General features: G+C 40.1%; 1 protein-coding gene across 16 annotated transcripts; it reads right to left on the bottom strand.

Moving 5' to 3' along the window:
- Positions 1 to 316: 316 nt before the first annotated feature.
- On the bottom strand, positions 317 to 25770 carry ZNF207 (zinc finger protein 207). Of its 16 annotated transcripts, none has more exons than XR_014165111.1 (14): positions 25586 to 25769; positions 21805 to 21931; positions 20775 to 20913; positions 19193 to 19363; positions 18237 to 18312; positions 16469 to 16569; positions 14374 to 14534; positions 13512 to 13601; positions 12196 to 12438; positions 11494 to 11656; positions 10783 to 11273; positions 5077 to 7208; positions 2994 to 3061; positions 317 to 585 (listed from the first exon to the last, which is right to left on the bottom strand). XR_014165111.1 is itself a non-coding variant. In XM_081898755.1 (12 exons), the coding sequence occupies exons 1-11, from the start codon at positions 25624 to 25626 to the stop codon at positions 11113 to 11115; spliced, it is 1473 nt and encodes a 490-aa protein (XP_081754881.1). In that variant the 5' UTR covers positions 25627 to 25770; the 3' UTR covers positions 10422 to 10862; positions 11090 to 11112. The 16 variants fall into 16 exon arrangements, 5 of the variants coding, with proteins under 5 accessions (XP_081754881.1, XP_081754882.1, XP_081754880.1 ...); XR_014165113.1 differs by having other exon boundaries at positions 317 to 3061; positions 5077 to 5124; positions 7154 to 7208; XR_014165115.1 differs by having other exon boundaries at positions 7154 to 7208.
- Between the last annotated feature and the right edge of the window lie 1954 nt (positions 25771 to 27724).

Here is a 27724-nt window from a genome sequence, read left to right as displayed (position 1 = left end):
ATGTCTTGAGGGAATTTCCGAAAGGGGTTTTGGGGGTTTCCTGGTTTTTACTTTTTGAAAATATGGCAACCCTAGCATACACACATGTGTGCGTGTTCGGGATTTAGCACCATTGCCTTTTGATTGTAAGGCCAACTTGGGAATCATCTGATTGAAAGGAGGGTGTAATTTTTCAATAAATAAAATGTAAGTGCAATTCTACAACTACATAACTTTTCAAACGAAGACCCCCCCCCCCCCGCGCAATGAAATACAATTCCATGTGGGGCAATTTTGTGCAAATATTTCAGGACCAAAGAACAGACAGGCACAGTAATTAACTCTGGTTCAAAGTTTAATAAATGAAAGATACACAGCTTTACTTAAGTGTACATCCGATAATGCTATTTGTATAATTTTAATCAAAAGCATATAAACGAGTTGTCTGTCCCCATCTTTATGCCATTCATCAGGGAAATGCTACATGAATGAAATACAGATTATTTTTTATCACCAACAAAAAACATTGAAGAGGCTAGATACTTACCAAGTTGCCAGATCAGAAATACGTTCCCTCACTTTCTGGTTCTCCTGGTGTCTGCAGGACTATACAAGTTGTTTTCATATGATCAGAGTAAGATCACAGGATCTGTTACAGTATTTGGAACTGAAAACATACTCCACTTAGGTCACTCCAGCTGCACAGCAATAAGCAGGACAAAAGCCAGCTGCTTCATACTATGTAGAGCTGTTTACAAATATAAATGCAATCCAATATATCAACAGGCCCAAGTGTTTAGTGTGTCCCTCCAGAAAATTCAAGCTTGCTGTGCATGATCAAAGCCATTTAGATTTGGTTAACCAGTTTATACCAAGTAGCAATGATCTAGTCAGCATTAAGGCATTGCTTGAAATAGAAGCTACATCCACAAGTCAGAGGAGAAATAAATATGATCCTGGTGAGACTCCTTGTGCTAGGGTTCTAAACTGCATTTGCCACTCCTTGTGTAGTGTTGTGCTTGTGTGAAGCAGCATATCCTACCACACACCTTAAGAATTAGGTGTTTCCCTGGCATAGCTGAGCCCTGTACAAATCACTTGGGGATAATCATATGATTAGGTGTCTATGTAGTTTGGGATTTCAGTGACAACTGCATTACCAGGTTATCTTACTAATCAACAAACTAGTTTTAAGTATTAACTTTCCCTATTATAAAGGAAAGTAAAGGGCACAGAAGGAAAGTTAAGACATAGATACCAAAATTTTAATTATGTTTACAAGATACCCTTATTTTCAATACAAGCACAGCAAGTAAGACAGGATGTGTTCTAAAAAAAGAGTCTCCTAAATGAATGGCAGGTTCTTAATGTTCATAGTTTCTCTTGCAGGTGAATTAATTTTTGGCAACTCAAAATTTTTAACATGATGCCTAGGTCAACTCAATTCTTGTGGCTGAACTACTGAATGCCAACAGTAGCGGTTGGGTTTCAGTTTTGTTTCTTCTGCCCACTTGCCCACTGCCCCAAAATAACCTGAACTGTACAGAGCTGGCAGATTTAAGATTGTCATCCTTATAAAATACTATATATTGACCACTAGAGAAATGGGACTGAGAAATACTAGAAAAACAAGGGACCAAGACATTCTAAACAACACTCTTGATTCATATATTGAATGGTTACAGCGACTACTTGTTCTTCTGGGTTCTTCAACCTTTACTATGAAATGCAGCTAGATTTAAATTTCCACATCTGTTGTAGTTTTAAGAAGCATTTTCATTATCCACAAGTTGGTAGGCATGATACATAGCTTTGTTTTCTCATGCTGATCACAAAATATTATTTTTAGTTGTAGCCTACTCCCCAATCCAAAGGCTTTTTATGCCGTAACACACCCAATACCACAGAATGAACCAATTAACTGGATTTTTTTCAATCAAACTAAAATGTAGGAGACCAGTAACCCTGTGCTAGCTTAACTCTAAGCCAACAAGCCCAGCTCAAAACAAGGAGGTCTTAAGAAGCATTCTAAAGCTGCTCCAAGGAGATTTTGGCAATTCTAAAGAGAAGTTTCAGGATTGCTGAACATGAATATAAGGTGGCATTAAGAGAGAGACTGCAATGGCACAGAGGCAGCAGCAGTCTCATATTGATGAAGCAACCAATAAAGCAATAGATTTACCTAGAGTTGGTGAGAGAAGCTGATATTTCTGTGTCAGGGCTGTGACCACTTCTCAACTTTATTTACTTAAAATGCTCGAATGACTGCCAACAGCTTTAGCTTGCCACTTTGAGAGCAGGTTTTTAAAAGCATGTTACCAAATTAAGTTGGCTAGTAAACATGGCAGCAGAAAATTAAAGATACAGAAACATGCAGTTCTAATTAAGATGCAACTACATTTTTTGCACAAACCACCAGTTTAAGCAAAACAGCAGCACTACAGAAATGCATAGTCGACTTTAAGAAATAACCAAAGAACACTGAATATTCAGAACCCACTTAAGTGAGAAGGGACTGCCTAAGAAAATTATCCAGGCTTTAAAGTGTTGAGATTCAAGGGTTTCAGAGGACACAGCATTTCGTCTCAATAATGCCCATCACAAAAGATGTGCTCATCAGTTAACAAAGTTGTGCTGATGGGTGTTTGTAAGGACTGCTAAGAAGAAAGAATCAGAATATTTAATTACTCTTGTTTAGTTAATAGCATAAACACCCATTCGCCCCAGATGTGATTGAGGTTATTTTCCAATCAACCTTAGTCAAATGATTTCCCACTTAGAAAAAAAGTGCATTACTGGATCCCTGACTGGAATGCCACCACATGATACACTAAACCCAAATTATTGTAATTCCCCTTCCCTTTCTTAATCGGAGCCTGTGAATATTTATCCCTTTTAGGTGTAGTAAGATGCAACCCTCTCCAGATAACTTATGGCTCCATCCTCACATACTAAGATGGCATTTGTAGTACAGGATTTCAAACAAACATCAGGTACTTACAGATTAAACTAACCTGTACTGGCAGTGCTGTGGGATTTTTTTCTTCTCTACCAGTAAGTAGCAAATGCTGAAATTCTGCTGCTAGTCAACAAAAACACAAATTATATTAAACCAAAAAGCTTAACTCATAATTTAGTTTTAAATTTCGAAACACAAACCAAAATCTTGCACTTTTTTATAGCAACTGTTAACTCCTAAGTAGTCCGTCAAACTGAACTCTGAAATATACTTGTTGAACCAATTCAAATGTTAAAGGGTTACAGTGCAAGTTGCCCCCCAAAAATATGTAGTGTTCTTTCAAGGGTATCTGTGAAAATGAACTGGAAAGCCCTGTACTTGTATTACTACTAACAGTCCGAGAAAGCTGACTGAATTCCTAAAGGATTATAAAATATTTTATGTTAGCCGAGTTGACTATTCTTAAAATTAAGCACAAGGGTAAAATTTATACTGAACTTTGACTCCTAACTTTTAGCAACTGTTGTGTGAAGTAGAGGTGTGACATTTTGAAAACAGTGCTTGCCAGGCACACACCAGTGATTCAAAACTGCTATTTTAGCGAAGACATTTTTGTGTCTTCACATTTATTTTTAATTAAGGGAATATGATTAAGGGAACAACTTATTTAGTCTTGCCAGACACTGGCAAGAATGCTCCACTGCAAATACGTTATCTGAACAAGGTATGGAAATAATGCAGTGAGACATTCGAATCTATTAGGTTGGCAGCGCAGACTCAGTAGGCCAAAAAGAATGGAAGTGAGATTCTATGTCGAGTGTCGTTGTCCCGTCCCGTCCCCCGTTCCCCATTTCAGCATGGCTCTCTTAAGTATGCTTCCCAGGACAACAAATGGTTAAGTTGACCAAAAGAGACTACTAAAGTTCAGAATAGGAAATGCCCAAAATGTATGATCTCTCAAAAACCTAAAAGCAGCTTGAAACCTAAAAAAAAAAAAGCACTTGCAATGTAGTGCAATACTATTTCTCTCTGTTCTAGCAAGTTACTTCACATTTAATTGCTGGCACTGACAATGTAACCATGTGTAAAGTTAGGAAGGACAAGGGTCACCTTGTCCAACCCATGCAATACAGGAATCATTTGCCTAACATGGAGCTCCAAGCCACACCCCTGCAGTTAGGAGTCTCATGCTCTACTGACTGAGCTATTGCATTACCCAACAAGATTCCTTAAATTGACATTATTCTGTGATCAAATATTTTATAAATTTACGAGTCACAGTGGTCAACAAGCAATATGGACTGAATTATATATTAAATGTTTTATTATACAAAAGATGTGAAGTGATTGTGTGGTTTCATTTAACAATAAACATCCATCAAAAGATTCAGATGCATATAATTTTAAAGCAAGTAGTGTTGCCTCAGTTAAAACTGAAACAAAACTAATAATAGCAAGAGTGGCCAGAATTAATGCCACCTTACAGTTGCCAGAACTGTAAGTATAATTAACTCAAGTGTATGCCTATGAGACAAAATGATCTTTAGTTTGGATTTAACTACTTGTATCTACTTGAATACACTTTAGTCAAGTCGGAGTACTTCAAATTAAGACATGACTCTGCATGACATATGGATGTACACAAACTTATCTAAAGTATTTCCACTCTGCTGGGGCCTCAGAGAACTCTCAAATTGCTTATTGACTTCTTTACTGAAAAATCAATTTGACAATTTTGCACAAGAGCTCACCCCACTGGGGGTGGGGACCGAATACTATGTAAGCAATGACGGCAGTTTTCCTTTGAATTGGTAATGTACAAAATCCCAAAACATCTTTTTCAATGCGAGAGTCTGGGTAGCATTTTGAAGTTCTGTGATGGCAGAAAATATTTAAAATCTGGGCGAAGTGCAATTCAGAATTGCAATTTAAATCTTAATTCTAAATTTATTTTTTTAAAGTTCAACTTGGTCGTGCGTCTCACTTCAAGAGATCAGAATGAATGAAGCACAATGCCCCAAGAACCACCTGAGACTACTAGTGAAGTCCTGAAAATACCGGTAGGTGTACTCCAGGTAGAGGAATTTCTAAACTAAAGCCAAAATTTAGAAAGTTGTAGCCAAGGAAAGCAATGAAACCTGTTTGGATCTCCTTTGCAGTACATTCATACCGACTTTTAGGTTGCTCTGTAATTATAAAGAAATAGGCATATACATTTGGACAAAATCCTAGTATCTCTCAGTTCTTCATAAACCATAAAGTTACATTAGGTATATGCTAGAAAATGTGATTGTAGGACAGCTGGAGAAGTGTAAAAAAAAAAAAAGGTTCAGATTGGATGAAGGGGATATTCAAAGCTAAACATGTTCTCTCTTATCAAGTGATTCCTGTCTAAAATCATGCAACTGGATCAAGGCACTCATTTATTTAATCTATTTTATTACAGGGTGACAGTAAAGGCATTCTAACACCCAAGCTATTTGCTCGTGGATACTCAAAAAGATAACAGAAGCCATGAATACAACCCTTCTATTTCAAGCCCTCCAAACAAAGCATGTTTCAATAAATTGGCTATTGACCAAGGGGGTGGGAAAACATTGAAAAAAGCAGATCTCAAGAGCAGAGGACATTGTAGAAGAAACGCTGATTGCTATTTTCCATCTTCAGTGCGGAGTCCATCTTCACCATTAATTGTCAAGAGTCACGTCACACACAATGACAATACACTGAATTGAGGATTTGAATGCAGTTTATGTTCAGATGTGAGGTAGTCACAGTGAACTTGACTCTGGATTACAATTTCTCGAGAAAATGAGAAGCTTGCAGAGGGTTCTGCATGCATGTGAGAGAAGTGACAGGCAGCTGATTGTATTGCTTAGGTATTACGACAGAGGTAATTCTAAGTTAGCGTTTTAAAACTGCAACCACGAAAACATGAGTTACAGCCAGAGCTAGTAGATGCCACAGAAAAGAAATTGACACTTGAATTTGGAAAAGCACTTTGAGGATTGGGTGAGAGGACTGTGTAAGGCAGGGATGGAGAACTTTTAGCCCTCCAAATGATAGAAACTCATGCAAGCCTTGATCACTGACAATAGTGGCTGGGTGCTGATGAGATTTGGAGCCAAACAACTTATGGAGGGCCATCCCTTGAATTAAGGGAAAACAGCCTCTCACACCAAATTCCCAAACTCTTAAAAAACTAAGTGTTTAAGAAGCAGTTTGAGGCTCTGCAAGTGCAAACTGAAGGGACCACCCAGAAAATCTAGGTGCCTTGTGAAAGCTTCAAACTCTCTCAAACGAAAACTAGATTTGTTGCAGGAGCTGCGGATAGAAGTAGATTCTCAAGTATTCTTGGAAATCTTTTATCAGCAGCTTTCCTCATAATTTTAAATCTTTCTTTTAAAGTAATGCATGTGTTTTCACATGAGTCTAGCAATAAATTTTCTAAGGAAGGATTCAAATGGCACCAAAACCCCTGAAAGTTTGTTTTATGTTCTGTGCATAATATATGGAAAATTGCTTACACTAGGAATACCTAAATGTCTATGCTCATTATGTTCCAGTGCACATAAATATGGCAAGTTGTTTACCTTTAAAATCAGGCTGTTGAAAGAATGTTTCCTACTAAACATTTATCTCACTTGTTCATCTTATGAAACTCACAACTGCATTTTTCTCCACTCTGTGGGCTCTACATTAATATTAACTTATGACAGATAACATATTTAATGATAAGGTAATTGTTTCAGGTACATTTCTGTTAGGTTGATGTCACTGACCCCCAACTGCAGAGGTGTGTATCAGTGGAGAAAAACTGATTTCAACACAGGCATTTTCTTAACAAGACTAAACACAGCCAACAAAACTCCTGGACTTTTAAAATTCACAGCACCATTTCAAAGGCAGTCATCTTGCTGTTAAAATATGGCATCACTACATCAAGTTTCAGAGGGTAAGGTGATGGAGGGATTAACAATTGAACAGGATATGTTTTGACTCATTTTAAGATTTCTGACTGCTAACAACAATAAATTTAAGCACTAAAGTCAGAGTATCAATATTAATATAGAGCCCATCAAAAGATTATAAAAATCCTAAATTAAATTAAAGATAGGAGCCTTCACCAAACTTGCTGCAAGTTTGGGGACATGAATATCCAACAGCTATAAAGCTGTGAAAGCCCCTAGAATGAATAAAATAAATCCCACTTGCCTCAGACTGAACAGGGCAACACTGAGACTCTGCCTCAGCCTGTCCTATGGCAGGGCTATAGGAAGAAGAAAAATTTAAATTTTAGAAAAACACAACCCAATTAAGTTAAAAATACATGCAATCAAAATTAACAAAATTCCAATGATCAAGCAAAGATTTGGTCTCAACTTTTAAGCCCCACACAAATCAGATATGGAATCTGTAAACCAGAATTAATGTATAGGAAAAATAAAACCCCAACTAGAGTGCTCACCTTCCAGCTTGACCAGTGCTATATGACACTCAGTAGAAAGTGGGTGTTTCCCCTCCAAGTGATAAAATATTCTGAACTAATGCAGTAAAAGTGAAAAATGTAAAAAAACAAATCTGCTGTTCAGAAATTTTACATCACTCTTGCATAGTAGTTAGACCAGTACAATTATTAAGACAACTGTATTACATAAATCATTTTTTTAATGTCAGAGGTACGAATTTGTTAAAGTATCAAAATTCCTTTCCATAATGGCCAAGTTCAGATGTAGCAAGAAACTACGGTCTCCAATTTGGAGAGTGAGCCATGGGCTTTTGTGCACCCTACTGCTTCTGCAACTCTCAAGGAGATAAAAAGCTTCTACTTTCAATTAACTCAAAACCATGGTTGGATCATCACTTATTACAAATACTGCAAACAAGTAACAGTTCCCAATGTTCAGATATCACAAGGAACTAAGTTTTTTGTTCCTTCGTTGTGGGCACAAAAGAGAAGGAATGGAGGAAATCACAAGAGACTTGAGATTCATTCTCATAACTGACCATGGTTTGCTTACATGTATGAATGACCCCAGCCTATGGATTAGCAACACCTATGGAAGTTTTTATTCTAAAAACAAGCTTGTATTCAGAATTTTCAGAAAGTGCAACATAAAGGCCTTGAATATATGCTGAAAATAATAAGCAGCTGTTCCCTTGCACCTCCATGAGCACCCTGTCTCTCAGTGGAAGCAGGACGGAAACTGATTGGCACTCTTCCACTGAGAGCAAATAGATTTCAACAGCTTCTATCTAGAAGATGGAGGGGCCTATGGGCTTCAGAATGCCTGCCTCCAGTGAGGGGGGGGGAATTAGTTATCTCTAACCCAAGCGTACAGTACAGGTGAATCTCTACAGCAGGGATGGGGAACCTGTGCCACTCCAGGTAATATAAAGGGGCAATACAAGGCTACAGTAGAAATTAGTAAATTTCTGATCAAATTCTGTCTACTGGATCCAGCGTTCCATCATGTGGAAAGTGGTGCAGGTGCTGAAGAGGAAATTTGCCTACCCCTCTGCCCAGCAGGAGCCTCTGCTTAATCTCTGTTTCTTCTGTGAGCAGAAGGAGAGTCTGGATGCAACTAGTACAAACTGTACACTAGTTCTTTTAAATGTAAAGTGGCCAGTATGGGCTACAAAAGGCTTGCTAATGGGCTCATTAGGCATGAACCATGTTGCGAGAATCATTGTGTTTCATTTTGCCATAGACTAAAGAAAAGTTACCAACACATGCTTAAGCAAGCCCATTGCCAAAATGGTTTGCCTCTTTAGTACTGGGATCTATAGAGACAGTAATGTCAAAGAAAACTTCAGATAAGTGTTTTCATGAATGAGAAAAACAAGCACAACTTCTTCAGATAATGGTCAACAGGTATGTATAATTGCACAATTGCCATCATAATAGTGCAAAAGGAAATAGATGAACAGCTAAAGGGGTGAAGTACCGTATTTTTTTGCTCTCTAGGACTCACTTTTTCCCTCCTAAAAAGTAAGGGGAAATGTGTGTGCGTCTTATGGAGCGAATGCAGCCTGCGCAGGTATCCCAGAAGCCAGAACAGCAAGAGGGATTGCTCCTTTCACTGCGCAGCGATCCCTCTTGCTGTTCTGGCTTCTGAGATTCAGAATATTTTTTTTCTTGTTTTCCTCCTCCAAAAACTAGGTGCGTCTTGTGGTCTGGTGCGTCTTATAGAGCGAAAAATACGGTAATTATAAAACAGTGAACATGGCTGCATATTTCTGAAGTACCTTTTGGGGAAATGGGTAGCCAGTCAACAGAAAGCATATTCAAAGTGCCAATAACACTGCTCAGACATTTAATACACAGTACTCCAGCAAAATAAATTTCTCAAAATGAAAATCTAAAACAACTTAAAACAATGAGTGAAGATCACAAAGCCAAAGTTTCTAATGGAAGGCAGGGCATCTTTGAAAGTTACAAAAATATAAAAAGAGGATGTACAGAAAGCAGCAAAGGAACTTCAAACATGAACAATAAAGTTTTTTGAGACCAAGCAAAGGACTGAAATAGACCGTACGCAAATCGGAAATAGTTTTTACTTTACAAATTGGTGCTGTTAACATGCAATATTACTATTAGCTAGGGGTGGAGTGCAAAAAATGACAGTAACAGAATTTGTCTTTATAAATCAACTGATGGAAGTAGGAACAGGAGTTTTGCTATTCCCAGCTCTCATGGAAATACTTATCTTGCTAACAAGAGAAAGCAATAAAAAAGAGATCTGGTTTGTACTGCATATAAAGAAACAAGGCTCAAAATGCTGAGCCAAAACCTCCCAAACACATCATGCCCCTTGAGAGCAACAACTGCTCAGTCATCCAAGGCGATAATTTTACCCTCTTTCCTGCTAGGTTTTATAAATGGGACAGAGTCCAGTGAAAGACACAGCTGAAACCTCGCCACAGCTGTTTTCTTGACACACAGTCATGAGGCAAAATGAGGACAACGTTTGAATCACACAGGGCAGCTTCAGCTGTAGTTTTTAACCAGACTGCTTTTTGCTATGCCCAGATAGAGATTAATTGATCAACTGATTAAGATTAATCTGTTATTTTGCAACCTATGTTTTATGGTGAATCCCTCTTGGCTGGTCACCTTTATTATAGAAGCCAATGCTTGCACCTAAGCTTTATAAAGAGAAATCTTTAATAAAAAATATATTTTTTAAAAAATGTTAGGTTAAGTAGCTTGAGGTCTCTAAACTGAGGAAGAACTGAAGCAAGGCCAAAAAATGTGCTCTACAATAGCATTTTCTTAGTAGAAGCACATTTACACATAGGAAACATGAAGAAGTCTTAAGAAAGCGCACCATTCGGGGGGGGGAAACATGTCTTCTTAAGCCTAAGACTTTGTTGCAACTGCTTAATAAGTGTACAGGTCTATTTACTTGTTCAGGAGTCAGCTACAGCATACAGCTAAAGTAGTGACTTTGAAGTTCAAATAATTCAGAATATATCAATGTAGCATCAGGAAATCTGTATTTATTATACCATAAACTACCATAGCATGCATCAGTACAAACCTTCAGGCAGTTGTCCACAGCTGGTCATGAATAAAAAGACAATTTTTTTCTTTCATTTTATTACAATAAAGTTTAACAGTACAGGAAGTCACGTGAACTTAGTAGGTCAATTTTATAAACCCTGCAACAGGAAACTCTAAATACATTAAATATCGTTACACGTTCAGACTTAAGTGTACAAGTAGATGGTAACAATAAAAGCCCTCACCAAACTATTGTTGGGGACATGAAGTCCAACAGCACCTGAAGTGCTGTGAAGGCATGATTTTATGAACAGCAACGTAAGGTTACAGAACTTGCCTTTAAGATGGTACGTTCATGTATTTCCAGCGCCTTCACAATTTAACGAACCATATTTACTATACTTCACTTCTAAAAACCTAGATGAAACATGAAAAAGAAGCCATACAGTATAAATTGCAACATCAGGGAAAGTTCCTGTTTTATTATTCTAAACAAATTTTGCCATGTAAAATAAGAATGTCCAAAAAGTTCCTTGTATGTGGAAAGATTTTTTTTCCTCCCCTAAAAGTCACAACGAAGTTTTAATTGATGGAAGCTTGGCTATATTAACAGCACAAGATGAGAAAAGGTTTAATCTCCAAACCTATTAGAGCGTTTGCAGTAGCATCAGTAGCGGCCACCTTGCGACATTACAGGCGGTCTCATTCCCATTGGCGGTCGAGGAGGTCCACCTTGATAAGGAGGCACCATTGGGGGCCCTTGACCATATGGAGGCATTGCACCAGGAAGGTATCCTGGCATGCCCTGGTGATGAGCACCATACTGACCTGTGAAGGTAAAAAAACAAATTTACAAACACCTTTAAGCAATACTACTGCTAGTAAAGCATTTAGGCTGCAATCAACCTGCGTATTTTTGTAAATCACTTCAAGCTCGTATTACAATCAAGTAGCATATGGACGCTGCGAAATAATTAAATACATAAATTGTACAGGATTGTAATACATAAATTGTATAGGATTTCAAGAAGCTTAAGTGTGTTTTTACCATGGGGTGGCATTGGAGGTCTCATTCCTTGTTGCTGGGGGGGCATTCCTGGCTGCGGTGGCATCATACCTCCCATTGGTCCAACTGGTGGATTGCCCATGGATGCCTGCCCAGGTCGAGGGAGGTTACGCTGATATTTAGGCAACTGTGCTCTTCTTTCTTCCTATGAAGGGAAGCATACAGGGAGAATTTCAACAATATGAGATCAAATCAAAGGTCAGTTTGAGACACAAGTACAGCTCAAGTAACATTCAATGAAGAATATTTAAATTGGCTTACTCAACCATTTAAATCTCATCTACAAACTTACAGAGATACATATTATAGCATGTAAATTCTGGTATAACAAAATGCTACATTATCAATTTCTACTTCTACATTAACTTTTTCTACTACTTTCAAAGCAGGATTTAGGGATTATTCAGTTATTATGGATTGTGCCATTATACTGTAGTCTGAAAATCTGGTTCATAAAGCACACCAATAAATATGAAGCAGTCTGACATGAATTTTAACACTACCTGCATTGGGCTCTGAGAAGTATACCGCAGTAAACAAAGCAATTCTAAATTTGCTATAATTCATGTTAGAGGCACTAAATGGTGAGGGAAGAGGTGGGAAGCAGAGCTGCCACATAAACGGTACAACTGTTTGATCATTTCCTCACAACTATGGAGCAAGGAGAAATCCTATTTAACTTACCAGTGATATATCCTCATCTGGATGGATCAACTTACTGGTTGCACTGGTTGTCGTAAGGGTAGCAGGCTTACTTGTTATAGAAGTAGCTGGCTTAGCTGCAGTACTGTTTGTTGTACTAGTGGTTGAAGCTGTAGATTGTGTGTAAGCAGGGAATGTAGGTTTTGGGGGTTCGGTGGTAGTTGCAGGTGCATTATTCAAAGGTTTGAAATCTGTACCAACCGGACCTGGAACAGCTGACTGAGCCTGTAAAAACACAAAGTTAAACTATAAGGACAATGCTATTTAAAATGCAAAAATTCTAAACACTGTAGCATTACAATCTGTTTGCACAGCTAGATTAGCATAAAGTAAAAGTTCAGCCCCATTACATAACAAAGCAAACTGGGATGAAAAAACAAACACATTACAAAACTGAGATGTTGCAGATCAAAAACCACAACAAAAGCAAGACAAATTGGGTTACTATTTGTTGCCGTCCCTTTTTCATCTTTTCATACAGTATGTTCAATATAAGTCATATCTATTAAGAAATGTTATTTTTGTAATTAGGCCAATCTAGAAATTACTGGTTTAGAATAGTATTAGGCAAGTTAGCATTCAAACAGAATTAGAATATATGGGAAGATTTTTCTTCTAAGAATGCTAGTGGGTCAACCAGGTGAATTTAAAAGCATTCTCTGCATAAAAACAAAATGAAGTTCTGAGACACTTCAAATAGTAATTTATAGTGCTGAACTACTTTCCTTTCCTACAAACTACAAAAACCTTATTTGCATCAAATGGGTAAGATAGAACCCTACTATGACTGTGAAGTTATTACATGTTTTTCTTACTTCGGGGGCTCTTAGTTTCACTTATGAGAGAATGCTTTGACAAGCAATAGCACAAATTCTGCACTCACCACTGAATTTCAAATTCAGGACTAGATAGGTCGGGATTTAAGACATGATGCATTTTTTGTTTGGACATTTCCTTACTTTTATCATGATGCATAAAAAATAACAGCATAAACTAGAAAAAAACAACCATGCATCAAGTAAACCACTGCCAACTAAAACGCACTCAACTGCTTTCATGCTCTTCTTAACCCTTTAGAACCACAATGTAGAATCTTTTGTTTATTTCTATTACCGAAATATTATGCACAATTTGTAAAAAAAAATAAAAATACAAACAACTGAAGATTGGGATTAATAGCTAAACATAATCAGGAATCCTCAATTATCTGAAGATGTTTAGGCAGATGTTTTAATGTTTACATAACGGTCTAAAGGGTTAACCAGCAAAGCCATTTTAAACTGCAACTTCCTGCGTACTTGTGCTGTGCTAGGAAACAGAGCTTTAGAAGGTGCTGACAGTTCTGAATTGGATGCAGTTGTACTTGAGCTTGTGACAGGTGTCCCCATCTGTAGCATAAAAGAAACGAAACAGTAAACAGTCTCCGAATATATGCGTGAAAGATAACCAATAGGAAGGATCTTGGATTGACTTTTGTAAATGAGTCTCTTCCCTGCAGAAGTTCAAAATGCAACAACGCATTATGAAGGACTCTGCAATATGCTTGGAAGTCACACAAGACTTATTCATTTACAATGAATCCAATGAAACAGGAGAGAGCATGTATCTCTCAAACAGACCATTCCACTCTGTTAAACAGCAAGTGGCTCTCAAATGTCTCTATGTGTGCATTTTATTTCATTACTGCATAACTTCTTTATCTTTCAGGAGAAAGATTAAGTTTATTATAGCTGACTACGAAATAAACATTGTAGGGCAGAATAATCTTTTAAAAAATCATTTCAGAAGCATGCTCCTGCTCACTCACTGTGATTTCTCCTTATGATAATATGAATTTATAATTTTAAGGATGTTCCAATGGCTATAAAAGTTGTTCATGGAAACATGGCCCTGAGCACCTGGTAACAAAGATCAAAACATACTTATTCTTTTGCAAAAATAAATAAAATGGTACCTTAGCATAAAAGACAGCAGGTGCAAATAGCAAACCTGCATTTTGAGACTACATTTGTTTAGTAATTCCAGCAAATACTAAGCAATCTGTCTAACAACCCCAGTGATTTGAGTGCTGGTGTTCCTGCAGCGTGACTATTACAACTTACATAGGATAGGATAAACACAGTCTAAAAATCCTCCTATCAGGATGTAAAACACACTTACTTGTCCTGCACTGGGAAAAAGTGGTTTAGTAACGGGAGGCTGAGGGGTTGGTGCTGCAACAACAGGAGCGGGAGGTCTGTTAAGTACACCTTGAGCATTCACAGGCTGTGCTTGTGTCATCGGAGGCATACCGGGACGAGGACCAACAGGTGGTGGCATACCTGTAATAAAATGATTCTGATGGTAATTTTCTGAAGACTTTAGTATCAAAACATGTCCCTATTAAATTCTTTTTTAATGGCAGGACAATATTCTATTAAATAACAGAGAACAGCTAGGAATCAACAGAAGGCATAACTAACCACAATTACGAAAACTGTGATAGTAAACTAGTATTAGGAGCATAATCCAGCTTTTTGGTAGCAATAGTTTTTACAAATGATCTTTATGTTGTATGTGCATATGTACTTAAGGCCTGAGGCCAGATCAAATGCTGCTGCTCTGAACATGCAACTTAAAGAATTGGTGTATGAATGTGCTTGCTTTACTCTTCCGGCTTGTGCATCATAGTTGGCGAGGACAAAGGCTAACCACAAATCCCAATTTGTGCAAAAAGGTAAGCCAAATCTTTGGCGTGGCCAAAAGGAATGGGGGGGGGGGAGCAGCAGCAAAGTGGCTGTGAGATTCTCTCCGAGCGTCGGCACATTCACGTTGCTTTGTCAAATCAGTCCTTTATGTGACTTTACGGCCTAGGACCCTCGTACCTACGGGACTGCCTCTCCTGCTATGCCCCACGGAGGACCTTAAGGTCCATAAATAGCAACACCCTAGTGGTCCCAGGCCCTAAAGAAGTTAGATTAGCTTCAACCAGAGGCAGGGCCTTCTCAACACTGGCTCCGGCCTGGTGGAACACTCTGTCTCATGAGACCAGGGCCCTGCAGGATCTGATTTCTTTCCGCAGGGCCTGTAAGACAGAGTTGTTCCGCCTGGCCTTTGGCTTGGAGCCAATTTGATTCCCTCCCCCTCTTCCTTCTCCTCCTGTGATGAGGCTGCATTTTAATATTTTAATGTTTTGATATTTTAATGTTGTATTTTAATCTTGTTTTTTAAGTTATATTCATTCAATTTGTTTTTATTATTGCTTGTTAGCCGCCCTGAGCCCGGCCTTGGCGGGGTATAATAATAATAATAATAATAATAATAATATGTTTCAGTAGCCACATGCCAATGGTGGACATGGCAAGAGGTAAAAGCTATAAATAAGACTCAATCTTTGTACAGTAGGCATCTTTCCAGCCAGGCAAAATACGACGGTTTTGCCGACAGTGGGAAAAAACCCAATAACCAACATATTACAGTGAAGTTTAGAAAGTTTGTCCCATGCCACGATGACACACACTTGCAGAAACCTCAGATACCACCGTAATGTAGTGGCATCTGCCCATTCTTGCAGAACAAATGACTCCCACCACCACCACTAGATAATGATGTTCATGGGGCTATGGCCAACCACCCTTTTAAATTACTTTAAGTGATTAATACAGAAGTGGGGAATAGCCAGCCTATGTGCCTAATTTGGCCTGTCAGGCCTCCCCTTTGGCCCCTTGATGCCATTTCAGCCAAGCCATAACCACCTGCCCTATATCTAACATCTTATAGGACGTCAGGGGTGGGGCAGGAAAAATCCAGGCTTAGCTGTGCCTGCAAAGTTAACCTTCCTCTGTTATATTTGCAAAAAATAAAATTAAAAAATAACCAAAGGAAATTATTTTCTTACCACATCCCCAGAACAAGATGGCATCTTTATTCACAAATTGATTAAACGGTGGATATAAAATTAAGTGATGCCAACAGTCACAATCATGGTGAAAGCTGCAAAGACTTCCAAGTATGAGCCACCCGAAATTATTTGCACTAAGAACTTTTTATATCAACTCTAATTTCATTTTGTAGTGTTCCTCTGCCATGCCATACAGTTATGCTAGATGTCCAGATTGAGGGGTTTAAAAAAAAATGTTCCAAAGGAGAATTATAACATAGAGCGAACTTTTTTCTGTGCCATTTTTTTTCAAACCCTATAAAAAGTGCACCATTTTATGCAGAGCAGTAACAGCAACTCCAGATCAGTTCAAAAACAAAATAAAGTAACTCTCACCACAGTATGGATTCGTCATTCCTGACCTACCTGGTGGCATACCAGGCATGAGAGGGGGGATTCCTGGTCCTGGAGGCATCATGCCACCCATTGGCATCATCCTATGAAGAATGAAGAAAATGGTAAAGGCCATAAAGAATGCATATCAGAATGTTGCAGCCTTCCCCAATTTGCTGTGGTCCTTATTTCTCTCTCTCACACACAATAATTTTTATTTATTTTTTAAAAGGAGACCAAACATCGTATTTCCAAAACAGAAGCTATAAAACACCAAAACTGGAATTTCCATAGTAGTAACATACACAATAACGGATTTGGTGTTAAGCCACACTCCATATGTTTTGAACTCTTATTTCCCCATCACCTTTGATTACTGGCCAAGCTGGCTGGGGCTGATGGAAACAAAGGAAGCAGATTTATACCAAGTCACTCCACCGGTCCATCTAGATCAGCGTTGCTGACAATGACTGGCAGCTGCTCCTCAGAGTTTCAGGCCAGCCCTACTTGGAAACACCAGGAACCTTTTGCAAACATGTGCTCTACCATTGAGCTATAGCCCTTCCCCAAAGGGAACTGTAGTGCAGAACATCTGCAGAGCACCACCAGACAGGGGAAGGGTTGTGGTACACAAAGTTATTAAGGACATCCAAGGATTTCTACTGAGAAATGTAAGTTCCAGCTTTCAGTAGCTATCCATGGCAGACTGTCTGAAACATTCCATAACTCAAGGCATGTAGAAAACCAGCTGGGATGCCATTCAACTGTTCTGTCTTAAGGCCCGAAGGGGAAGCCAAGTGCACAATGATGTGGTAGCCTGAACGCACCACTCCCTCCATGCCTGGGAAAGTTGTTTAGATGGATGTGGGAAGCAGGCAGAACTCAGCAGCAGAGTGGGAGATCAGATTTCCAACTCAAAAAAATGAAAAAGCAGACAGACCCCTTTGCCAAAACCACACTGGAAAGCCATATTCAAAACCACTGGAGAGAACTAATGATACTGGGAAAACATCCAGCCACTCTAGTATGTGCCAAGTTGTTCTTAATGGCCCAAGAAAATTGGCAACATTGTTTTGGAACCATCTGAATCAGTAACATGTAGAACAGGGGCAGGAAACCAGGTCCAGGCTATATCAAACCCATGATGCTGCCTTCTGGTCCACCTCATCCCTCAGCCCCACTGTGGTTTCATTTGTTCTGCAAAGAACTGCTGCTAGATAAGCCAGAGAAGCCTTGTGTCTTTCAGTCTAGCTGTGTGACTAGCTGTCACACTGGAAACTGAGCTTGCCTGCACACCTTCCTGTTGTTTCTAGCTCTTCCAGAGGGAGTGGCAAAGGCAGACAATGGATACATCAGCTAGGAAAAAGAGTGGAGAGGGGAAGCAGTAATTGTGTGGGGTGAGGTGGAGTAGGAGAGAATGACAAAGCAGGAAAAAGTCAGTTTGGGTAAGAGATTCTGCCAGGGAGATGCAGATCAGCAAGGGAAAGGATCTGGCACACCAGGGCCATAGGCATGTATGCAGATGGTGTGAGACAGAGTAAGTATGAATGGGAGTGCTGAGAGTGTGGAAAGAGAATGAATGGATAATGAAGGGTATAAAGAGAGAAAAGGAGTATCCCTGCCCACTGACAGAAATGTTAAGACTTGATTTTAAGAAGAGCATTGTACAATTAGTGTGCAACTTCAAAGTCCAAAAACTCAGGATAGATTTGAAAATGAAGCATGCTTGTCTAGGCATGGACTACACTATTAATCCACTGTTTTTATTTACCCAGGTGGCATTCCAGGCATCACTGGGGGCATTCCAGGCATCATTGGTGGAACACCTGCCATTAATGGTGGTATACCTGAAAGCCAGAGAATGTGTTTATTATTGATACTGTACACAATTTTTTTTTTGATGAATACAGGATTTGTAAGAATACTGATTAGTTCACTAAAGAAATATTCTGAATGATCATGAACCCTTTCCGTTAACATAAAAGAAGTTCAACATAGAAAATTATCCATTAATATTATCCACGGGATTTCCCCTTTCCGCCATTTGAGACACCTGCTGCTCCAAATTATGGCACAAAGTATGTTTATGAATACAAAAGACTACTACTAGTTCAGTCAAAGAGTACCATGTGTCACATGTTTAAAAAAGAAGAAGCCACCGTTTCCATTGTTAAAAGACCATTAGAGATTGGTAGCTTCCACTTGAGAAATATGTAATTGTGACCTGTAAATTGTATTGCAAACTGCCCAGAGGGCTTGGTTAATAGATGACATTGCAATGTCACAAATAAAGTTGCACAACCAATGTTTTTAATGTGTTTTCCTAACTCCGTCAATATACCCCAGAATTCTCTACACATTTGCTTATGTCCACGCACAGCTTTTCAAGGAAGAGCAGCCAAATTCCAAACCACAGGTTGCATATTATGGAAACCACAGTTTCAGGGATGTGAAGCTGTCTGGTAGCTAACAGAACTGGAGCTGTTTCTAAAATTCCAATCAAATATTTTCAAGGCAATTTTAGAGTTTCCCTCTCTAATAAGATTGGTTTTGCAGCTCTCAAATATTTGGAAGAACATAAACTGCATTCAGTATGGAGCAAGTAATTATTGTTTATAAGTACCCATTATATTTCAAAATAGCACCTCACAAAATGTTTCCAACTAAAGTTTTCCCATTACTGAAGCAACATCTAAGACAATCATCACACTATTTCCATCTAGCTACCTGGAGGGATTCCTGGTGCACCTGGCACAGGAGGTAAACCCGGCTGTGCCATGGGTGGTATATATCCCTGCTGGGGTTGCACAGGCTGTGCCTGAAATGAGGTTGAAGCCGAAGATTCATCATCGTCATATTCATCAGAATCATCTTGTTGTTTCTTTTTCTGGCTTTCCGCTAAAAGAGTTTTAACATTCAGATGTTAAATTATTTGCTCTTAAACACGTTCCATCCCGGATCACTCTACCTGCAATTTGCTTCAAATAAAATGGAATGCTGCCTTATACTTTTTATCTCATAAATATTCCTTTTCAACAGTAGAGACTAGGGTTAAACCTAAACTAACGACTCTTTCAGTAACATTTAGAGCAATTACAAACAATATTCATTTATTTGTTTAAACGGTAATTAGAATCCATTACACAATCCAATCATTTGCTACTTGGGTCAGAAAACCTAAACTGGGGAGTATTTAGTGCAAGTGAAGCAGCAGCCAGCACTAAAAATGCCAATTATTGGATGTATCAGAGTCTTCTGCTAGTCTGAAAAAGTAAACCAATGTCAATGATTACCCTGATAACCAGCCATTACAAAGAGAATAAAATAGCCTGGTTTAGCTTCCACTGGATATACAAATAACATTTCTTTCTTTTTTTAACATATATGTCACCTTTTAGGGTTAAGCCTTTCAAGACAGCATCCCTCGCTCTCTCTTCAGAATATATAATCAATAACTGTGCTGAATGATGTGATTAGTGATATTGCTGGTTCTTGGTATTTTATTAATTGGTTATAAGAATCATAGTATTAATAATAGCTAATGCAGAATAAGATCACACAGCAACACAGTAAAATTATTTCCTCTTTTTTTTCAACAAAAAAGCAATTTTAAACAAAATTGTCCACCTGGAAGCCAGAAACTACAGGACACAATATATTTCAGTTGGACCAGAATTCCACTGGCATTGAGCTACCTATCCCACCAACTTTGTAAAAGGTGGACACATAAGGTGCTTATAATAGGGTTTTTCAAAAAGTAAAATTCCTAACACTCACAAAGTTGCTGAGCTTTTCTTAAATTGTTCAGGTTTTTTGGGAACAAACCCCCCCTAAAATGGTGATTTTAAGCTTTTGGAGCTGTTTCCGCTACTGTCCCCATCACATTGCCATACACCTGGGTTTCCCCTCACATTTTGAAGATTTGGGAAAATCTCCACAAAGCCATTTTTACCTAAAGACCACAACGTGTCCAGAATTTTCCTGATGTATGGCAAGCCTATGCTTACAACCATTATTAGGTGTATTGATTAACTCCAAAAACAAACAATATCATTTTAGACCCAATACTGAGTCCCACATTTTATCTTCAAGCATTAAGTTGCAATCCATAAAAAAGCAGGTTGACAAGTGTGCAACTATGCACCTTAGTGTCACAACAATTTAAAAGACCCATAAAATAATACCTATATGTCTAGATTTACATCTCTGTTGCTCACAGTAATCTCACAGTTATCACTCACTGGTGATATTCATCAGAACATGATAATTAGATACTGAGCCCTTTCCATACTGAAGTATTTCAATTTACCTTGAGTTTTTTGTTCAAGTAGCCTTCTTCTTTCATCCATGTCTTTTTCTGGAATGCCTTCCATACCATAGATTTCCAGTTCAATGTCAGTTCTTCCAGGTATAGCATTTGGAACAGCATCTATTGTTTCTTTATGTACCTATGAAAAGTAGGCAAATATAAGTTCAAACCATGGTAAGTTACTAATATGGTTGTTGGTTTTTTTTTTAAAAAAAAAACTTAGACAAATTAGTTCTGTAGCACTTATAGCATCTTAGAATTAAGGATGCTTGAACCAGTGGTAAAGCACATGTTTTGCCTGCAGAATGTATCAGATTGAATTCCTGACACTTCTAGTTAAAAGGAAAGGTAGCAGGGATGGCAAAAGTCTCTGAAATGCTGCCAGTCAAAATAGATCACTTAGCTAAATGGACAAATAATCTGAACTGAGGCAGTTTACTATATTCTAGTTAGCTCAAGTGCAGTCAAAACTAGTCTAAATCAAATAGCAGGGCTAGGTCTAATTAGGTCTAAAACAGGGACATCTAACATTTTTGGGGCTGCATTTATACTGACCATCCTCCAAGGGTCACATGCTGACAGTGGGTGTGGTCAACACACATACACACTCTGCATACAGACAGAAAGACAAACACTCTCTCTCTACAGAGGGGATAAACAAAAAGGCTGTTCTATGAGAATCTCTCCACATGAAGCATGCTCAGATTTGCAATCCTATGCTGGTATTTACTCCCAGACAAGCATGCAAAGGACTATAATAGTAGTTACAAATGTAGCTTTAAATTCTTAAAGAATTAGAACTAGACCAGGCTCCAACCAACTACCAAATAATAAAGTCATGATAGTATCCACCATCCTGGGCAAATCAGGCCCAAAGGCCTACCGTGACCAACCAAAGAAGAGCTTTCATTAATGCAGCTGGTTCTGAAATCTAGAATACTCATAAATTATGGAAGATGATTACAAAACAACAGCACATTGCTTTTCAGCAGACCACCATGTGAAAAAAAGGATAAACCTGAGCACTTACCTGCATACAGTGTATAGCTAAGCCAGGTCCAGTATACAGTTTCTTATGACATATATGGCATTTAAAATGTTTTGCTTTTTGGTGCTGAATAAGAATTTTCTCATCATCAAAATCCCTATTACAATACCTATGCCACATTGTTAAGGAAAGCATGGAAGTAAAAAGGTTATAATAATTATTCTCAAGGAATGCTACAGATCTTTAAAATGTATTAATTACTTTGATTTCTTTGGTAAGTGGATATACAATGAGGGTGGGCAGGAGGCACATTGGGACCTACTGATGGAACCTACTATAAATCATCCAGTGATCCAAAAGTTTGTTTCAACACTAAAAAATGATCTTTCTTTCTCCTTTCAAATTGGCTATCAGAATTTGCAGTGATCTGTAGTAACTGAGACAGCAATTTGTAGCTTATCTTAATATAGGGCTAATGAAATGTTGTGGGTCTATGTCTCTTGGGCCACTATTTTGCATCTGATTCCACCCATCTCCTGTAACTATTTTGCATCTTGGGGTTGTAGCGAAATACCAAAGTAGATCCTGCAAGCATTAAATCTGTCTATGCCTACTATAGAACATGGTAAAGTTATAAAAATATGTCTTTAAGAGGAAGAGATGTTGCGCAGCAAAGACTGCAAAATGGATGCCTGGGTATACAGATTCACATACATGATCATTAATGATATGGAAATCACAACATAGTGAATCTGAGGATTAAGCTCAGGGACCCACAATCTCTGCTATGGCTCAGCTGCCAATCATTAAATAAAGTGCACCCTACCCTAGCTCTGCCACATTTCAGGTCATGTTGTTGGCCTTCTAGCCAGGCAGAAGAGTGAACCTTTTTGCAAATGTCTGTTACAGAAAAAAAACCCCTTCTCTTATTTGCAACAAGGAGCAATTCTGTTACAAAGTGATTTGAACGATTTGCCACAAAGCTTAATGTAACAAAGAGAACTGATCAAATCTCTCTTCTGGAGAGGTCTTGTTTTGCAGAGCTTTTGAGGCACCATCAAAATCAGAGGAGGGGTTCTGCTTGGCATCATGCCTCACCAGGGAGACAGTGGCAAGTGACTCTGGTAGATACAAAAGAGATAGTTAAAATTCAAAAAGGGTGCTTCTCATCACATTCTGAGCTTAGAAATTTGTTTTCAATATTAGAAGTGAACAGAGCTCACAATTCTTGCACTCAAACACCCATTTCTGATCAATGTTTACATTTCAGCAGCCTAATCAGGCAGGGAAGCAGTTTTGTTGTTACTGCGAAATTGGGAATGAAACCCATGCCGCTCTACTGCAAATCACTCAAGACATCATTCTGTAAATGTTGAGCTACTTTCTGTTCACTCTTGCTGCAGATGGCAACTGCCTCCTAACCAGTGTTCGAAACTCCCATTGTTCTAGGCACACTTTGCGACAGGGAATTTCATTAGTGTGAGAAGTTTCTGAGCTCTGGGTGCAGTACTGCACCTAAGATTTCAGATTAAAACTGCAGAGGTGAAGGAAAGGAGGACCTTTTTCTGCCTCCCCACTTCCAGCTACTCTCTGAAGACTGGATAAGAGACCCTCTTAAGAATATTAGGGGGGTGGGCAGGGGAAGGACTAGACCATGTGAAAAACGAACATGAATTTTAGCTGCAGTTCATTCATTTTCAACTTTGTATTCTTGTTATAAAAAAGCACACGTAGACATTCTGTTGTTGCACCTATAACCTAGGTCAGGGGTCTGCAACCCGCAGCTCCGGAGCCGCATGTGGCTCTTTTACACCTTTGCCGCGGCTCCGGGGCGGATACTAGCGAGGGGAGGAGGCGCATTGTGCGCCCCAATACTCCCCACTGTGGTGGGCACTGTACTGGCTGTGACTCTGCATGGGGGCGGTGCGTGCGTGACGTCACCTTCCCGCCCGCTGCGGCTCCCAGTTTTGTTTTCCTTCGGAAACGGGTCCATGTGGCTCTTTTTGTCTTAAAGGTTGCAGACCCCTGACCTAGGTCTAAGGTGCCATTTAGCTCCTAGCTTTCCTATCTCTGCTTCTAACACTGGTTCTAACACAAAATAGGGCTACAGTTAGCCTTCCAAGCTGCAAGCTCTAATTATGTCTTTGCGAGTCTCTTTCTTGGAGACCAGAAAGAGTCCCTACTCACAAAAGTTTGAAATATACTAATTAATAACAAGGGATTTGAGTGCTGAAGGTAGAGCTATGGCACAAGAATGTCACAATATACATTATATATAATCAGTTAATTTGAGCCCATAAAATAGTTTTAGAGGGCAAATATCAAGTTTAATTTGACTTGCTATTCTGGATCAAGGGATGCACACACTCGCCTTCAAAAGCCGTCCGGAATAGTGGGAAGCGCTTCCCTGATATCCGGGACTGCTTTTAAAATGCTGGCGGTGGGGAGCAAAGCCTTTCGGCCCCCGCCGGCCTTCCTGGACCTCTTCTGAAGGCCGGAGGGGGGGAAAGGCTTTGCTCCCCACCGCCAGCATTTAAAAGAGGTCCCCGGAGATTTCCCTATGGGCTTTCTTCTTGCGAAGCAAGTCCATAGGGAAATTCGTCTTGCGAAGCAACTCGCAAACGGAAAACCCTTTCGTCTTGCGGGTTTTCCGTCTTGCGAGGCATTCGTCTTGCGGGGCACCACTGTAAGTGTCGATTAATATTCTACAAGAGTTAAAGTAACCTACATTTCCTATAAATCACTTCCCTTTCATTTCTAATGTGGTACTTCAAAACAATTTCACAAATGGCTTTATGCAAGCAAAAAGGCTAATTTATTTAAAAACAACAGTACTATTATATACACCCAAATATATCCTTTTTCTTCATAAGACACCACCATTATTTATTGAGGAAAAGGCACAAAACTGGCAGATCTACCTAAAATATATCTCCCCCTTTCTACCTAGCAACCTACACTTCAACATGATGTATTTCAGAAAAAAAAGATTCAGACAACCCCAAATTTTCTCCTATATCTCATGCATCCTCAAACATCTTCCCAGGAGAAACATTATTCACCGCATGGTAAAAACATAATGACTACTCAAAGCAAAACATATCACAAACACCTAAATTTTTTGGGGGGGGAGCGAGAGCGAAATGTGAGGAAAAGGCAAAGCCCAAGAGTATGGATTGTCCCATTATGAATACATGAAAAGCCAATGTGGAGGATAGGAGTAAGGCAGCAGACCAACACTTATGCGGAACACCCCTTTCTTCGAAAATAGCCTCTGAAATTGATAAGAACCGAATCAACTGGTAAAATTTGGGTCGTCTGCTAAAACACCGAGGAATATATGAGAGAAGCCGGTGGCTCATGGAGCACAAAAAATAAAACCCCAACCACTCAACCTGGCCTGCTTTTGTGTCTTTAAAGGCAGAAATAATTAAGTTGAAGCTTTTCAGGCCCATAAACGTGGTCAACCCGGTATGTCTACGCTGAGGGAAGTTTTCGTTAACGGGGCAGAGCTGCAGCGGCCGACTGAAACGCTGGCAAACAAGAGGCGCGCGAGAGGGCAGGAGAAGAAAACAAAACCAATCCGTTCCCTATGGAAATTCTGTGTTGGTTCGAGAGCTATTTGAATTAGGCCCAGGTGGATATTGGGAGCGGGGGCAGGTGGAGTCAGGAAAAGAGGCTGGCTTCGAAGCCCAGTGGAAGTAGGCGCCGGGGGTCTCTTCCCTCTCCTGAGGGAAAAAGCCAAACTAGGCCGCCCGACCTCTTCCTCTTCAAGCTCGAGAAGCCTCCCGGCCACCCGCCCGCCAAGGGAAAAAAAGGATACCAGCACCAAGGCTTCAACTGCTTCTTCTTCTTCCGTCCCATGACGACGGCGGCGGCTTAACGAAGGAAAAACAACAACTATTAAAACGACGAGAAGCTCGACCTCCGGGTCCTCCCGCGCACTCTTCTCCTCAGCGAGACACAAAATGGCCGCCCTCCGGCCGAACCCTCGGATTCCCAGAATGCAGAGCGCAAGCGCGTGTCCTCCTCCTTCTCCTCCTCCGCCTATTGAGGGGAGGTGGGCGGGGCGAGGAACGTCACGTATTGTTCGGTCAAATAGCGGCGCGCTCTTTTCTCTCTCCCCCCCTCCGGAATGCCGTAGGGGCAGCCGGCAGCGCGCGCGTGCCGAGTAGAGCCGCGCATGCGCAAGTAGCTGGTTTGCAGCCCCGCTGGCTGCGGCAGGAATGCGAACGTTCCATTCCGCCGTCCTAAAGCGCCTCGGCGGGCCAGCCATCGAATCATAGAATTGTGAGGAGTTGGAAGGGAACCAGAGGGTCATCTAGTCCAACCCCTCCAGATGCAGGGATCTTTAACAACAGCATCCATAATAATAATAATCATAATAATAGTTTATCATTTATACCCTGCCCATCTGGCTGGGCTTCCCCAGCCACTCTGGGCAGCTTCCAACAAAATATTAAAATACAGCAATGCATCAAACATTAAAAGCTTCCCTAAACAGGGCTGCCTTCAGATGTCTTCTAAAAGTCTGGTAGTAATTGTTCTCTTTGACATCTGGTGGGAGGGTGCTCCACTACCGAGAAGGCCCTCTGGATTCTCGCAGTGAGGGAACCACCAGAAGGCCCTCGGCGCTGGACCTGAATCTGAACAGAACGATGGGGGTGATCATAGCTGTCAACCTTCCCTCTTTTTGCGGGAAATTCCCTTATTCCAGTGCCATTTCCCGCTGCTTTCCTGGATTGTTAGATATCCCAGAGACTGTCCCCAGGACAGGTGACGCTGCTGATCCCTTATTTTCAAATCTGAAAGTTGACAGCTATGGTGGAGATGCTCCTTCAGATATACTGGACCGGGGCTGTTTAGGGCTTTAAAGGTCAGCACCAACACTTTGAATTGAGTTTGGAAAGATACTGGGAGCCAATGTAGGTCTTTCAAGATAGGTGTTGTGGCAGATGGCCATTCAACTTCTGCTCTGAAATCTCCCAAGGAAAGAGAGTCCACCGCCTCTCGTGGGAGTCTGTTCCACTGCCGAACAGGCTTTTGCTGTCAGAAAGTTTCCCCTAATGTTTAGTTGGAATCAAATCTCTACTCAGCCAGGAAGTTCTGCCCTCCTGAGTCGAGGTCCTTGCAAGCTGGTATTTGGAGGATTGCCGTCTCAGGCTTTTGACTTCAATCCTATGCGTGTTTACCTGGGGGTAAGGCACAGTGGGAAATTCCTGTGCTGCAGAATCATTTTCCAGGTTCAGCCTCCTCATTTCGGACCAAGACTTGTTGAACTCAGCTTGAACTTAACTTGCGAGTAGACATGCACAGCATCACGCCATAAATCACAAAATGAAATCTATGAGCAACCTGTTTATTACTTGTGCTGTGATCACTTGATTTTAAACACTGGGATTTAAAGAGGCTTTCAAAAATGCCAAAACATATTTTTAAAAGTGCATGCCCTCCGATGAAAAGAGGGACATCCCTTTCTATAATGATAATTTTACTGTTTATACCCCATACATCTTACTGGGTTGCCCTAGCCTAGCCACTCTGGGCAGCTTCCAACATACATATATAAAAACATACTAAACATTTAAAAAAACCTTCTCTATATGTACAGGATTGCCTTCTGACGGCTTGGGGGTTGGATAACTCCATACCCTCCGACATTTCTCCAGCACTGTGGGTTAAACCACAGAGCCTAGGACTTGCCGATCAGAAGGTCGGCGGTTCGAATCCCCGCAACGGGATGAGCTCCCGTTGCTAGGTCCTTGCTCCTGCCAACCTAGCAGTTCGAAAGCACGTCAAAGTGCAAGTAGATAAATAGGTACCGCTCCGGCAGGAAGGTAAACGGCGTTTCCGTGCACTGCTCTGGTTCGCCAGAAGCGGCTTAGTCATGCTGGCCACATGACCCGGAAGCTGTATGCCGGCTCCCTCGGCCAATAAAGCGAGATGAGCGCCGCAACTCCAG

Source organism: Podarcis melisellensis, assembly GCF_964234715.1.
Source record: "Podarcis melisellensis genome assembly, chromosome: 2".
Lineage (NCBI taxonomy): Eukaryota > Metazoa > Chordata > Lepidosauria > Squamata > Lacertidae > Podarcis > Podarcis melisellensis.
Note: the sequence above shows the minus strand (reverse complement) of the source record. Positions and strands in the feature narration are given on the sequence as shown.